We start from the raw sequence: 14,024 nt of genomic DNA, 5'->3' as shown, positions 1-14,024 counted from the left end.
CCAGGAAATTTAGCTGAAACCTATAAAAACTGCAATACGACCCTAAGACTCTGCTCTTGTTCTTGGATTATAACTTAATTCTTTACAAAGTTCAAGAAGAAACTAAAGCAAACTAGTTAGCAGGTTAGCAGGTTAAATTAGAATGTGAGTAAGACTCTGACTCTTTTCCATTCTTCTTCACCCACAAAACAGCTACAAATACATTTTTCTGCAGAAGATGGTGCTAAAATAGAATTTTCTGATGAAACCCTGACTCTGATCGAGCATAAAGCTTAGTGATCCATTACTGCCTTTGAACATTAGAGCAAGGCACTGATACACTTTGGTTTGAGGGTCCGATTCCCAGTAAGTAAGTGGGCATAAAGCCATCAAAAGGGGGCAAGAAGCAGGTGAATAAGCACTAAAGGTTGATGGTTTTGTTCCCACCTCAACTTTAAGCATATTTTTCGCTCTTGGAGGTCAAAGGGTGGGGCAACTAAATTCCAAGAGCAAGGCATTACCACTGAAATGGGGTCTGGGGTTCACTTCCCCTGTGCCCACCCCTACCATGCAGGTGTTTGGGGTCATAGCCAAGCCCTGGTGGTGTGAGAACATGATTTAAGGCGTTTTTCATTCTGTCTATTGTAAGGGAGCACGCAGTAAGACACACGGTCCAGAATAAACCGGCAGCCTCATTCACTCCGCACATTTTTACACAAAAAGACACACAGCGTGTTTTAAACTCAGAAACTTCCCCATGAAGGAAGATGTAGCTGTGCTACTCGTATCATTTCTCCTCACTGACTGGTTCAGTTCGCTTAAATGGCGTGAAGAGCACGATTTAGGGAGGGGTCCGGCTCTTTGATGTCTGAGCTCCACTAGCATAAGCCGGGCGGCGAAATGTCCCACAAGGGCAACAGAGCCGCTCGGGCTCACGCATGCATGCTCGCCTCTCACACGCTGATTTGGAGTGTCGGAAGTCAGCACAGGAGACGTTTGTGTCATTTTACCTCTGTTTGCATGTGTGCGTCCTTCTCCTCCTCCTCCTCCTCGCATCCCTCCATCTGCGCGGATGGTGAGCAGGGAAGCATTTTGATTGACAAATTATCTTCCAGGCTGCTGATGTATTCTTATCACCAGCTATATTTTTTTTTAAAAACAGGAAAGCCGAACAGAGCTGAAATTCTAGGAGCACATGTCTGAACGTGAGCTCATTTTCTTCCCTTTGCAGCACATGGGATGGAGAGAGGCTCAGTACGATGCTGCTGCCGGCGGGCAGGACCCTCCTCCTCTTCCTCCTCCCTTCACTGACAGCGTCATCCTGCTCCCCTGATCGCCTCCTTCTATGGAGGACCACAATAGCCACACATCGAAATAAAGAATTCTGTGCTTAAATAATAATTTATAAAATGATTTCTGCACTTGTAAATTCATTTTCGAATTGATTTTTAAATCACTTAATCTAAACACTATTTTTAAATACATTTTTCAAAATGAATTATTAATCGATCAATAAACACTTCAATTTGATAATGAATTTCACAAAGAAAAGACCTAAATGTCAATAAAAACCTTGTTTCAAAAACCATTTTCAAATTCCAAATTAACCTGATTTTCAAAACGTTTTTTAAAACACAATTTAAAATAGGGATTCCACTCTTCATTTTAAACAGTCACTGACAGCACATGTGGTACTTTAACCTTTGTACTGTTTTCATCAGTTAATTTTGCAGTTAACATGTTGGATGATCTGTCTGCTTCAGATCCTGGGTATGTGAGCACAGCTCCTGTAATCACAAAGAGAACAGAACCATCACAAACTGAAATATAAAGTTTATTTCTCAAATCTGAAATAGAGCTGATCCTTCTCTGTCCTCACACACCCAGAATCTGAAGTTCTTCTCTTACATTTTTTCAGTTCAAGAGTTTAATCCATAGTTAATTATTAATGAGGAGTTACTGAAGTACAAGCTTTTTTTTTTAAAAAAAATGGTATTACTGTGGTGGACCACTAGAGGGCTCCACTCACACCCAGTGTATAGGAAGTGTGTTCCTGTGTTTTGTGGCGCGATATGCGCAGTTGATGTTGGAGACGAATAAAGAAGGAGTGAGAACTGAGAGCTCTGTGTCGTTGATGCTTACCTCCACATTGGTGACCCCTGACTCGAGCATGCAACGGGCCGTAGATAACGCAGACTCTGCTATGGATGCATCAGCGGCCGCCGGACCTCCGCCTCCTGTTGCAGCTACGTTCGCTGTGGCGCTGAAACTGCCGGACTTTTGGCTCCATGACCCCCCGTCATGGTTTGTACACGTGGAGGCTCAGTTCGCCCTTCGCGGCATCTTGGCTGACGACACGAAGTATCACCATGTGGTGGCTTGACCCGCTGGCCACCCGTCACGCGATGGCGCTCCTCCGGGACCCACCCGCCCAAGGGTAATACGCCACCCTCAAAGAGCTGCTTCTTCGGCGCAATGCCCTCTCCGACACCGAACGAGCCGAAAAGCTCCTCAACCTGTCAGGCTTGGGTGGCGGTACCGCGCTCGGGCTCATGGAGAACATGCTATCGTTGCTCGGGCCGGATGACGGTGGTTTCCTCTTCGTGCACCTCTTCCTCCGCCAACTACCGGCCGCCGTGAGAGCTGTCCTCGCGAACTCTCCGCTTCTGCCTGTGAAGGATTATCGCTCCCTGGCTGAAGAAGCGGATCGCATTCTCCTGGCTAGCCGCACTTTCGACGTTCACGCCCTGGCTACGGACACGCCTGCGGCACCTTCCACGCCTCCACCTGCCTCCGCCCCCTTGCTGACGGCAGGGATTGCTACACGCCGGCACCGCGGAAAGAGCATCTGTTTCTACCATCAGCGTTTTGGTGACAGAGCGCGTCGCTGCCTGCCGCCTTGCGCTTTCACGGCCCAGGGAAACGGACCCGCCAGCGCGCCGTAGCAGCCGCGACCGCTGGCAATACAGAAAGGCTGCTCTTCATAGAGGACTCGCGCTCCGGTAGACGTTTTTTCGTGGACTCCGGCTCCCAGAAGAGCCTCCTTCCCCCTACCGCTGCCGACGGACTAGCAGCGAACTGTGGGCCGCAGCTCATTGCAGCTAATGGCTCTCCCATCAAAACGTTTGGGGAAAGGTTGGTGACTGTTTGTTTTCATGGCTGGGATTTCCAGTGGAACTTTGTTGTTGCCGCTAGCTCTGTACCTATTTTGGGTGCTGATTTCCTGTGTGCTCATGGACTACTTGTCGATGTTGCTAACAGACGTTTAATCTATGCTCTCTCGTTTTCTTCGCTACCCTGTTTTACTCGGGCCGCCGAGCCACTGATTCGGGCTAATGTAGTGACCTCCGGGGATGCTTTTCAGCGTTTGCTTTTAGAGTTTCCATCGCTGTCTGTCCCTACTTTCTCTAGCACGGTAACGAAGCATGGGGTTGAGCATTATATTCCCACGGTCGGGCCCCCGGTGTTTGCGCGCGCGCTCCGCCTCGACCCCACGAAACTGTCCGTCGCTCGGGAAGAGTTTGCAGCCATAGAGCGCCTTGGCATTGTACAGCGTTCGAACAGTGCATGGGCCTCTCCACTTCACATGGTGCCCAAATCGGACGCTCGGTGGCGGCCATGCGGAGATTTCCACCGTTTAAATAATGCCACGGAGAATGACCGTTACCCCATCCCCCACATTCAGGATTTTTCTGCCAATCTCGCCGGAACGTCGATTTTTTCTAAAATTGACTTGGTGCGGGGGTATCACCAGGTTCCCGTGCACGCCGAAGACGTTCCTAAAACCGCTGTCATTACCCCCTTCAGCTTGTTCGAGTTTTTGCGCATGCCGTTTGGCCTGAAAGGTGCCGCCCAGACCTTTCAGCGGCTGATGGACTCCGTTTTGCGTGGGCTGCCGTTCGTTTTTGTTTATCTGGACGATATATTGGTGGCCAGCTGCTCAGCGAGCCAGCACGAGTCCCATCTGCGCCAGGTTTTCCAGCGTTTGGCAGCGCATGGCCTGATCATCAACCCTTCCAAGTGCCAGTTTGGGTTGCCTGTTCTGGATTTCCTCGGGCACCGCATTTCCGCTGAAGGTGTGGTTCCGTTGCCCAACAGAGTCCAGGCCGTTTCGGCTTTCCCGCGTCCCACGTCGGTTAAAGCGTTGCAGGAGTTCTTGGGGATGATAAATTTTTACAACCGCTTTCTCCCCAGAGCTGCCCACCTGCTACAGCCACTCTATGCTGCTTTAAAAGGTAAAACAGCCAAAGATCCGGTTGACTGGCTGCCGGAACGCGTCCGTGCGTTTTCCGCAGCGAAGTCTGCGCTGGCTGACGCCGCCCTGCTGGCCCACGCCGCCCTGCTGGCCCACGCCGCCCTGCTGGCCCACCCGTTTCCGTCGGCGGAGATCGCGTTAATCACCGACGCCTCTGACGTGGCAGTGGGTGGGGTGTTGGAACAGCGGGTTTCAGGTCTCTGGCAACCGCTCGCCTTTTTCAGTTGTACGCTCCGGGATGCTGAACGCAAGTACAGTGTTTTTGACAGGGAGTTGCTGGCCCTGCACCTCGCGACACGACATTTTCGTTTTTTCCTTGAGGGTCGCAACTTTACTGCGTACGTTGACCACAAACCTTTGACGTTTGCGATGTCCAAGGTCTCTGACCCATGGAGCGCACGCCAACAGCGCCAGTTGGCGGCCATTTCTGAGTTTACCACAGACATTCAGCATGTGGCTGGTAAGTCCAATCACGCCGCTGACTGTCTCTCACGTGTGTTGGTTTCTCCGGTGTATGTCGGCAATGACTACGCTGCCATGGCCGCCGAGCAACGTGCTGACCCGGACGTCCTTGCCCTTCAGTCAACAAAAACGGCCGCCCCCGCCCGGTGGTTCCCCTTTCGTGGCATCTTCGTGTTTTTGACTCGGTGCATGCCCTCTCTCATCCCGGCGTCCGGGCCTCGGTCAAGCTGGTCAGCGCCAGGTTTGTTTGGCCGGGCCTTCGCAAGACGGTGAAAGAATGGGCAGCGGTTTGTATCCCATGCCAACGCTCGAAAATCCACCGGCACACACAACCGAACCTTTCTGTGTCCCGGGTAGGCGTTTCGATCACGTTCATGTGGACCTGGTTGGTGCCTTGCCGCAGTCACAGGGTTTCACGCACCTTTTGACTGTAGTGGACCGCACAACCAGGTGGCCAGAGGCGGTACCCCTGGCGTCCACGACAGCGGCGACGGTGGCCAGGGCATTTTTGTCAACGTGGGTTTCACGTTTCGGCCCCCCTGCTGACATTACCTCGGACAGGGGCCCCCAGTTTGTTTCCGAGCTTTGGTCTGCTATGGCTGACGGCCTGGGAGTCAAGGTCCACGGCACCACAGCATACCACCCGCAAGCTAATGGGATGTGCGAACGGTTTCACTGGTCACTTAAGGCCGCGCTCCGTGCTTCCTTAACAAGTGGCGACTGTGTCGACCGTCTTCCGTGGGTTTTGCTGGGATTGCGTAGCGCGGTTAAAGAAGACCTCGGGGTTTCCCCGGCTGAACTGGTCCTCGGCCAGCCTCTCCGGGTCCCCGGGGAATTCTTACCCGAGAGCCCTCCCCCATGTTTCGATAGCTCTTTGTTGCCTTTTCGCCCCCCAAGAGACTCATTTCCTGTTCCTGGTCCTGTGCACCACTGCCTGCCTGACACTTTTGGACTCTGCTCGTTTCGTTTTCGTCAGGCACGATGCCCATAGGACTCCGCTGCGGCCACCATATGACGGGCCATACAGGGTTCTTAAACCAGGCAACAAACATTTCATTTTGGACTTTGGTGGTCGGCAGGAAATTGTCTCTGTTGACAGACTTAAGCCTGCACATGTTATGCAAGAGGATCAGGTGGTCCCGGCCCAGGCCCCTCGCCGCGGCCGCCCACCTGCCACCGGGCTGATGGATTCTGTTTTTTCCCCCAGGAGCGACCCAAAATCAACGGAGTCCGAATCGTCTGCAGCTTTTTCTGACCGCCAGTGCCAGCCTCGCTGGGTTGCCCTCGGTCAGTTCCCCACCCCCCCAGTTCAGCCGTTCCGGCCGTTTGCTTAAGCCCCGGGTCCTGGACTAGTTCTGCTGGGTGTTCGGGGGGCATGTGTGGTGGACCACTAGAGGGCTCCACTCACACCCAGTGTATAGGAAGTGTGTTCCTGCGTTTTGTAGCGCGATATGCGCAGTTGATGTTGGAGATGAATAAAGAAGGAGTGAGAACTGAGAGCTCTGTGTCGTTGATGCTTACCTCCACATTACTGTCTTTACAGATGTTGCAAGAGACTGAAAACATGCTGTTGTTTGAAGATATTTAATAATCAGTTCTGCACAGGAGCTGAAGCAGAGTGCAGCCTGTTGCTTTTACAGAATAATACTTGTACTAAAAGTACAGTAAAGGTAATTAGTGACTGAGCAGCCTGGGGCGTTTCTCTTGATTTCTTTAGTCAGGGTAAATTTATTCACCTGCACGGGTTAGCTAAACAAACTTTACAAATCAAGTTTCCCCGACAGCCAAGTGCTCATCTTAGCTAGCTAGGTCTCAGGACCTAGCTAAGGACGGTAGTTACAGATTAGCTTACAAACACGTTTAATTTACCGAAAAAGTGCTTCGGAGCCTCGGGTAGTGATGATGTGACGTTCTGGAGAGTGAGGAGAGAATGGAGCCAGCTAAGAAGAGGAGGATGTCCTCTCCTGTGTGGGAACATTTTGATCTTATTCCTCCCAACAAGGTATGTAAATTTCTACAGAAGATGTATTTTCATAATACTGATGGTGCAATACAATTTGCGTTAAGCTGTCTTTACTTTTGTACAAGGTGAAGTGTTTGCTATGTGCCAGGGAGCTGGGATATAACAACAACACCTCATCCATGTTTAGGCACTACAGAGCTTTGCATGAGAATAAGGGGAACACTGATTGTGGAGCAAGACCAGGTGAGCCATCGAATAGAATAGAATAGAATAGAATTCAACTTTATTGTCATTGCACATGCACAGGTACAGGGCAACGAAATGCAGTTTGCATCCATCCAGAAGTGCTTTAGTGATATAGATATATTACAATATATATTAGCAATAATATAGATATGTGAGTATATTACAGAAATGGGTCTATTATGGTATGTTATAATGTACACGGTATGAAGTATGTTGTGAATATTCTATAACTATAAGTATGTACAGGCTGTAGTGAGTACAAGCTATGTACAGGATATGAACAGGATATAAATATGAAAAACTATACAGAATATGAAATAAATAACTTTACAGAATCTGGGATATACAGCTATACAGAAATGGGAACTATGCAAGTTGTAAACAGTTGTAGGATTAAAGATTATCGAATGTACAGAATGATTATTTACACAGAGCTATACAGTAGTGCAGTTAAGATAAGTGAGGGTGTAGATAGTTTCTACAGAGGCTATATAAAGTGCTAGTGGTTGTGAGTGGTGGTTCAGTCCATGTTATTATTGTGTTTGAGGGTACAGTTGTCCATTGTGGGTGTGTGTATGTTCAGTCCATGAGTTTAACGTGGGTCAGATGTCAGGAGGCAGAGTTCAGGAGTCTGACAGCTGTGGGGAAGAAGCTGTTCCGGTACCTGGTGGTCTTAGTCCGGAGGCTCCTGTGGCGCCTCCCAGAGGGCAGGAGGGTGAAGAGTCCATGTGATGGGTGACTGGGGTCTTTGATGATTTTCCCAGCCCTTTTCAGACACCGCTTCCTGTAGATGTCTTTTATGGCAGGAAGTGGTGCTCCGGCGATGCGCTGGGCAGTTTTCACGACCCTCTGCAACGCCTTCCGGTCCGAGGCAGAGCAGTTCCCGTACCAGACTGTTATACAGTTGGTCAGGATGCTCTCGATGGTGCAGCGATAGAAGTTCACCAGGATGTCTGAGGACAGGTGGTTCTTCCTCAGAGTCCTCAAGAAGAAGAGGCGCTGGTGAGCCTTCTTGACCAGCTTGGAGCAGTTGGTCGTCCAGGTGAGATCCTCGGAGATGTGGACTCCCAGGAACTTGAAGCTGCTCACACGCTCCACAGCCGTCCCCTTAATGTGGATGGGTGGATGTGGGTCAGCATTCCTCCTGTAGTCCACGATGAGCTCCTTGGTCTTCTCGGTGTTAAGCAGCAGGTTGTTTCTGTCGCACCACTCAGCCAGACGATCCACCTCCTCCCTGTAGGCGACCTCATCGTTGTCACTGATGAGGCCAATCACCGTGGTGTCATCTGCAAACTTAATGATGGTGTTGGAACCATCAGCAGGTCTGCAGTCGTGGGTGAAGAGGGAGTAGAGGAAAGGGCTCATCACACAGCCTTGTGGTACACCGGTGTTCATTGTGATGGTAGATGAGCAGCGGTTATCCAGCCGGACATGTTGGGGGCGGTTGGTCAGGAAGTCCAGTAACCATTTGCAGATGAGGGAACTGATACCCAGGTCTGTCAGTTTCCTGATGAGTTGTGAGGGGTGGATTGTATTGAATGCTGAACTGAAGTCTATAAACAGCATTCTGGCGTAGGTGTTGTTGTTGTCCAGGTGTGAGAGGACAGAGTGCATTGCGATGGAGACTGCATCCTCTGTGCTCCTGTTCCGGCGGTATGCGAATTGGTGGGGGTCCAGGGTGGGGGGGAGACAGGATTTGAAGTGTGCTAGGACCAGTCGCTCTAAGCACTTAGTGATGATGGGGGTGAGTGCTACTGGGCGGTAATCATTGAGGCAAGATGGGTTGGAGTTTTTGGGTATCGGGACGATGGAGGTGGATTTGAAGCAGGCCGGTACCACAGCGTGGGCCAAGGACAGATTGAATATGTCTGTGAGCACTCCTGCAAGCTCCCCAGAACACGCTCTGAGAACACGCCCGGGGATGCCATCAGGGCCTGCAGCCTTGTGGACATTGATCCTGCTCAGCACCGCTCCTACATCGGTGGGGGAGAGAGTCATAGGTTGGTGGTCTGGCGTCATGTCTGCTTTGGTTGTGGTTGTGGGGTTCCCTCGCTCAAAACGAGCATAAAAGTTGTTGAGCTCGTTGAGGAAGGAGACATCAGAGGATGCGGGGGAGGGTTTGGTGGTCCTGTAGTCTGTGATGGTCTGGAGTCCTTGCCACATGCGTCGGGGGTTGGAGTTGGAGAAGTGTTCTTCTACCTTCTTTTTGTAATGGTGTTTGGCTTTTTTGATGCCCTTCTTTAGATTAGCCCTGGCTGTACTGTAGGCGTGTGCATCTCCTGACCTAAAGGCAGTGTTGCGGGCCTTCAGGAGGAGACGAACATCCCATGTTGAATGCCATGATAATATAGCATGATATAACAATATTATACAACTGTAATAAGTTACGTGTGTGATATTTATATTTGTGCTTTGTTTTTATTGTCTTTCCTCAGGAGAACAATCTCAAATAGATGAAGACCTGGTTAGCATGGTGATTGAGGACTCCCAGCCATTTAGCATTGTGGAGGACAAAGGATTTAAAAGATTTGTTAAATCATTAAATCCTAGCTATTTTCTCCCCACTAAAAAGGTCCTAAAAGCAGTGAAAATTTAGTTTTTACAGAATAAAATGTGAACAGGCAGGACTGAGGCTCAAAGCCTCAGTGTGTAGCTGTCCATACCTCAACATTACAAAAGCACAAACACTGTCCATACCCCAACCACACCTCACCTCACAGTAAATGATCATTTCCATTTTAAGCATTTCCAAATAATCATTTTCCATACTGCCAGTATAAATATACAGAGTATACTGCCATCACTACAATATAGATGTTTTACACACTCCTTTTGTTGTTGACATTTATAGGCTGTGTGCAAAATGCTACACTCTTCAAATTCATGCCAACTAATATTTTTACGTCCAGTAGATGTCCTATATATATATATATATATTGTTCCAGGCGGCAGCGTTACGTTGCCATGGTTACAGGTGACGTGTTCTCTGTGACTGAGTGTTTCTGGGTGGAGAGAGCGCAGCGGCCCTTCGCGATAGACGCTAGGACAATGCTTCGTGGGCTGCCTCTGTCGACCGACATACTGAGCCCCCGACAGCGAGCAGTGATGCCTACAACACCAGCTAAGGTACCGAAATACAACAGGCTAACCCCGCTTGAGCCTTACCTCTCACAAGTCAGGCATAGTGGCTGGAGTGATGAAGAGGCTGCTACGCACCTAGCACTAGCATTGGAAAGAGATGCACTGCAGGTACTGCTTGACCTAGCCCCGGCAGAGCAGCATGAGCTCCAGGCCCTCACCATGGCACTCGAGAGGCGATTTGGGCAGCGGCACTCCACTGATCAGAGCAGGGAGCAGCTGACCAACCGGAGCCGTCGGGCAGGGGAAAGCCTGGGCACCTTTGCGGCTGATGTGTTGCTATATGCTCGTCGTGGCTACCCAGAGTTCCCAGCAGCAGCCCATGAGGAGCTTAGCCTGCATGGTTTTCTGCGAGGACTCTTTCCAGAGCGACTGCGCCAACACGTCTGGCTGGCCATGCTATGAACTCTCCGTGAGGCGCTCCTTGAGGCTGAAAGGGCCAAGCTGGTGCTTGCCTCACGACCTAACCAGCAGGTAACTCCACCAAACTACCCCCAAATCAGAGCCGCAGACTGCGACAGGGAGGGGGAGTTCACCAAGATATGCCAGCTGCAGCCCTTGGTGCCCTGGAGGCGTCCCCGTCAACCGACCGACCACTTCTGTGATGAGCTTGGCCACGTGGCGCACGACTGCCTGGCACCCACCCCAAAGACCAGACTATGTGGCCTCAAGGAAACGAGAGAAGGAGCGGTATAGCCAGGGAACCACCGCTCCACCACCGCTCCAGCTTACAGCCCCGCTCCAAGAACGATGCACGGTGGTGGGCCTAGTCGGGCACCTCAAGGGTCTCTACCTGAGCTGCTGTGTTGAGGACCAGCCCTGCCGGGCCCTGGTGGACACGGGGTCTACCATTTCCCTAATACGACCTGGAACGTCCGGGCTGCTTGTGATGGGTTGGTCGCCCACCGACACCCAGCTGGTGACGTGGGAGAGAACTGACATGCGGGGGAAGAGACCGTTGCGGATCCGAGTGAAGGATCTGAAGCTGGTGCACGACTTCTGGCTTGCTGACATCCAAGACCAGTGCATTGGCCTTGATCTGCTGACCCGCTGGGGGGCCTGCATTGACACCGCGAAGCTGGCTATCACTCTTGGTACAGAGACTCTGGCCTTCCAGTGCGGTCAAAGGCAGGGAACGGAGGGGACCAGAGACAGATAAGCCAGGCTTCAGGCAGCTGCCGCTCAACAGACTTTGGACTCCGGTGACTCTGGACCATCTCTACTCACCCCAACTCTACTCGCCTCAGCCCCAGCCTCTAGGCTCAACAAACCTCTGCTGCGAGATCAATCAACTTCAGACCAGACAACAAACGACGGAGGCTCCGGAAAAGTGCAATCAAACGATGAGTTTTATTATCACAGGAGAACAACCAACCGTCAGCATACGGATTGTTTTGCTCTGACAAGAATACATTGGGTTCTGGTTTTATAGGATAAAATATCACACCTACGTCAATACAGTTAAAAAATACATGGTGACAGACCGGCAAAAGTTCAACTCGTGCGGACAAGGGTACATCACGTACACTTCTAATAACCATAAACCGACATATAACTTCCCTTTTCTACATTACTTGCCTTTTAGGGTAATAACTTCAGGTCTCAACATCTCTGAGAGCTAATAATGGACCCTCGTCATTAATCACTAAGTAGAGTACTTTGCAGCCAGTCTCAAACTGAAGCAGAAGATGCTTAGGCCTTCGCTCAGACCTGCTACTAGATTAATATGTGTATCGTAAGCATGCATGCAATTAACCTGCTATGTTCTCATCTCCCCTCAGCATGTATCATCTGGACACTCTCACCAGTGAAGCTTAAAACCTTCTAGAATGGAACATCAACTCTAACCAAGCACATTCATGCATTGTGTATAGAATGAACTCAACCTGTAAAAATAGAAAGGTCAATGTGATGACAGAAATATTCAATGCAATTTTATAAACCCTGCAGGAAATATTACTGATAAATGATACTGTAAAACATGTTATTAATACATTCTTCATAAGGCAGATTATATGGTAGCAATAAAAGAATCTCTGAATCCCAACACCTCCCTCGACTGAGACAACCCAAGCTGTTGATGACCTGTGGCAGCGCAGCAGCGTAGGCCTCACCATTGCCCAGCGCCAGCGGTTGAAGTGCTTCCTGGACGAGAATGTGGACATCATTGCCGCTTGTGACGAAGACTGCAGGCAGACGCAGCTGGTTCAGTACACCATTCACACCGGCTCTGCTCATCCCATCCATCCCATCCACATCGACTGCTCCTCTCAAAACGACAGGAGTAGCGGGTCCAGGAGGCACTGGGCGTCGCTGCTGCTCAGGCTGCAGCCAGCGGAGGGGGATGGCTCCCATTGACCACGTAGCAGCTGAATTGGGAACAGGAGGCTGACGCGACATTGGTTCAGGTGGGGGCCTGGCTGGAAGCGGCGCTACGCCCAGACTGGACGTGGGTGTTGGGCCTTGTGAATGGCTACTACTCCCAGTACAACAATCTGGAGACCCATAACGGCCTCCTATACAGGAGATGGTGGGTGTTAGAGTTTGTATTTTTGATTGTCATTTATGCTTAGAAATATTTACTTTGCAGTGTAATTATATTGTCTTCAACGTTCCAGCGGATAGGTGCAAGCTACAAACCTATCAGTGGGCCCCCGGCCAGGGCAAGGATCTCCTGCAGCTGTTGGTGCCTCGGTCGCTGCGGTCGCAGGTGCTCGAGCTTGTCCATAGCTTGGTGGGGGCCGGCCACTATGGGAATGCCAAAACTCTCTGCTGTCTCAGGGGACGGTTCTACTGGCCTGGTTGTCGACAGGATGTGGAACTTCATGTGCACTGCTGTGACACCTGCACGGCACGGAAGGGCCCCACTTAACGCTCCACTGCCCCCCTGCAGCAGTATCTGGTGGGGGGCCCGATGGAGAGAGTGGGAGTGGAGGTCCTAGGGCCTTTCCCCGTTACCAAGTCAGGCAACCGGCACGTGTTGGTGGCCATGGACTGCTGCAGGAGGCTGAGGGAGTGGCTGCGGGTGGTTCATGACTACACCCGCCAGGCCCAGGCCAGCGCCGGAGTACAACAGAGAAGAGCCGGTGACACCAGGTGCCGAGGGGGAGCTTTCGTGCCTGGCGACAAGGTTTGGGTGTACTGCCTGGTTCGCAAGAGAGGAGTGTCCCCCAAGCCGTGCAGCCACTGGCAAGGGCTGGCGGAGGTCGTGGAGCGGCTAACAGAAGTGGTGTACCGGATCCGCATGCCAGGCCTGGGGCGCATGCTGGTGTTGCACCAGGACAGACTCTCACTGTACTGACCGCCCGCTCCAGCAGGCGCCAGGGCAGGGGATGCTGGTGGCACCCGTTCTAATTCCGAGTAACTCTTCCCCTGCTGGTCGAGATCGGCCTGTGCGACGAAAGAGGGCACCTGGACATTTGCGGGACTTTGTGTTGGGTAATGGGGTTGTCGGGGACGATAATAAACAGCTGTGCTCCCTTACTAGCTCGCGGGAAGCAAGACCAAATGATACCTCTGTCTCCTCCTTGTCTGAGCTCACTACTATATATACATATAAAGTCTATATCTGCAGTGCCTACTGATACAGAAAAATAAAACTAGTAAACCAAACAAAATCGGCCGCCGTCATAATATGTCAAATTACACCAGGTTAAAACAAATTAAAATACAATGATGTATCGGGTCCTCGGCCCGCAGCCAGAAGTCCACTTGGCAAAGAGGGGTTAGCAGCTCAGAACTCTGCAAATGAAAGGAGGAGATGACTTACACTGGACAGTAAAACGCAGCAGGAGTATCCCTCCCACCTGACTTCAATGGTATTGTTTATTTACCTGTCCACAAGTTCGCATCACACCCTAATAAATATTGGTCAGGTGCAGTGGAGTCCACTACACGTTTCTCTGCCGGAGTAACGCAATATTTCCCACCTACAAGGGTGCAAATAACTTTAAATCTCTGCTAATTTTATTGTTTTATTTA

The 14,024-nt window shown here is 50.8% G+C and overlaps 1 protein-coding gene across 5 annotated transcripts in view; it reads right to left on the bottom strand.

Moving 5' to 3' along the window:
- shtn3 (shootin 3) overlaps positions 1–1,270 on the bottom strand; it is a 32,134-nt gene extending 30,864 nt beyond the window's left edge. For all 5 annotated transcript variants that reach the window (XM_026184875.1, XM_026184893.1, XM_026184901.1 and 2 more), the window contains exon 1: positions 990–1,270. In XM_026184875.1, the coding sequence (XP_026040660.1) occupies positions 990–1,070 (81 nt within the window). In that variant the 5' untranslated portion in view covers positions 1,071–1,270. The remainder of the gene's footprint in view (positions 1–989) is intronic.
- Positions 1,271–14,024: the final 12,754 nt, after the last annotated feature.

Source organism: Astatotilapia calliptera, chromosome 2 (assembly GCF_900246225.1).
Source record: "Astatotilapia calliptera chromosome 2, fAstCal1.2, whole genome shotgun sequence".
Taxonomy (NCBI): Eukaryota; Metazoa; Chordata; class Actinopteri; order Cichliformes; family Cichlidae; genus Astatotilapia; species Astatotilapia calliptera.
This window is presented reverse-complemented; position numbering and strand designations above follow the sequence as displayed.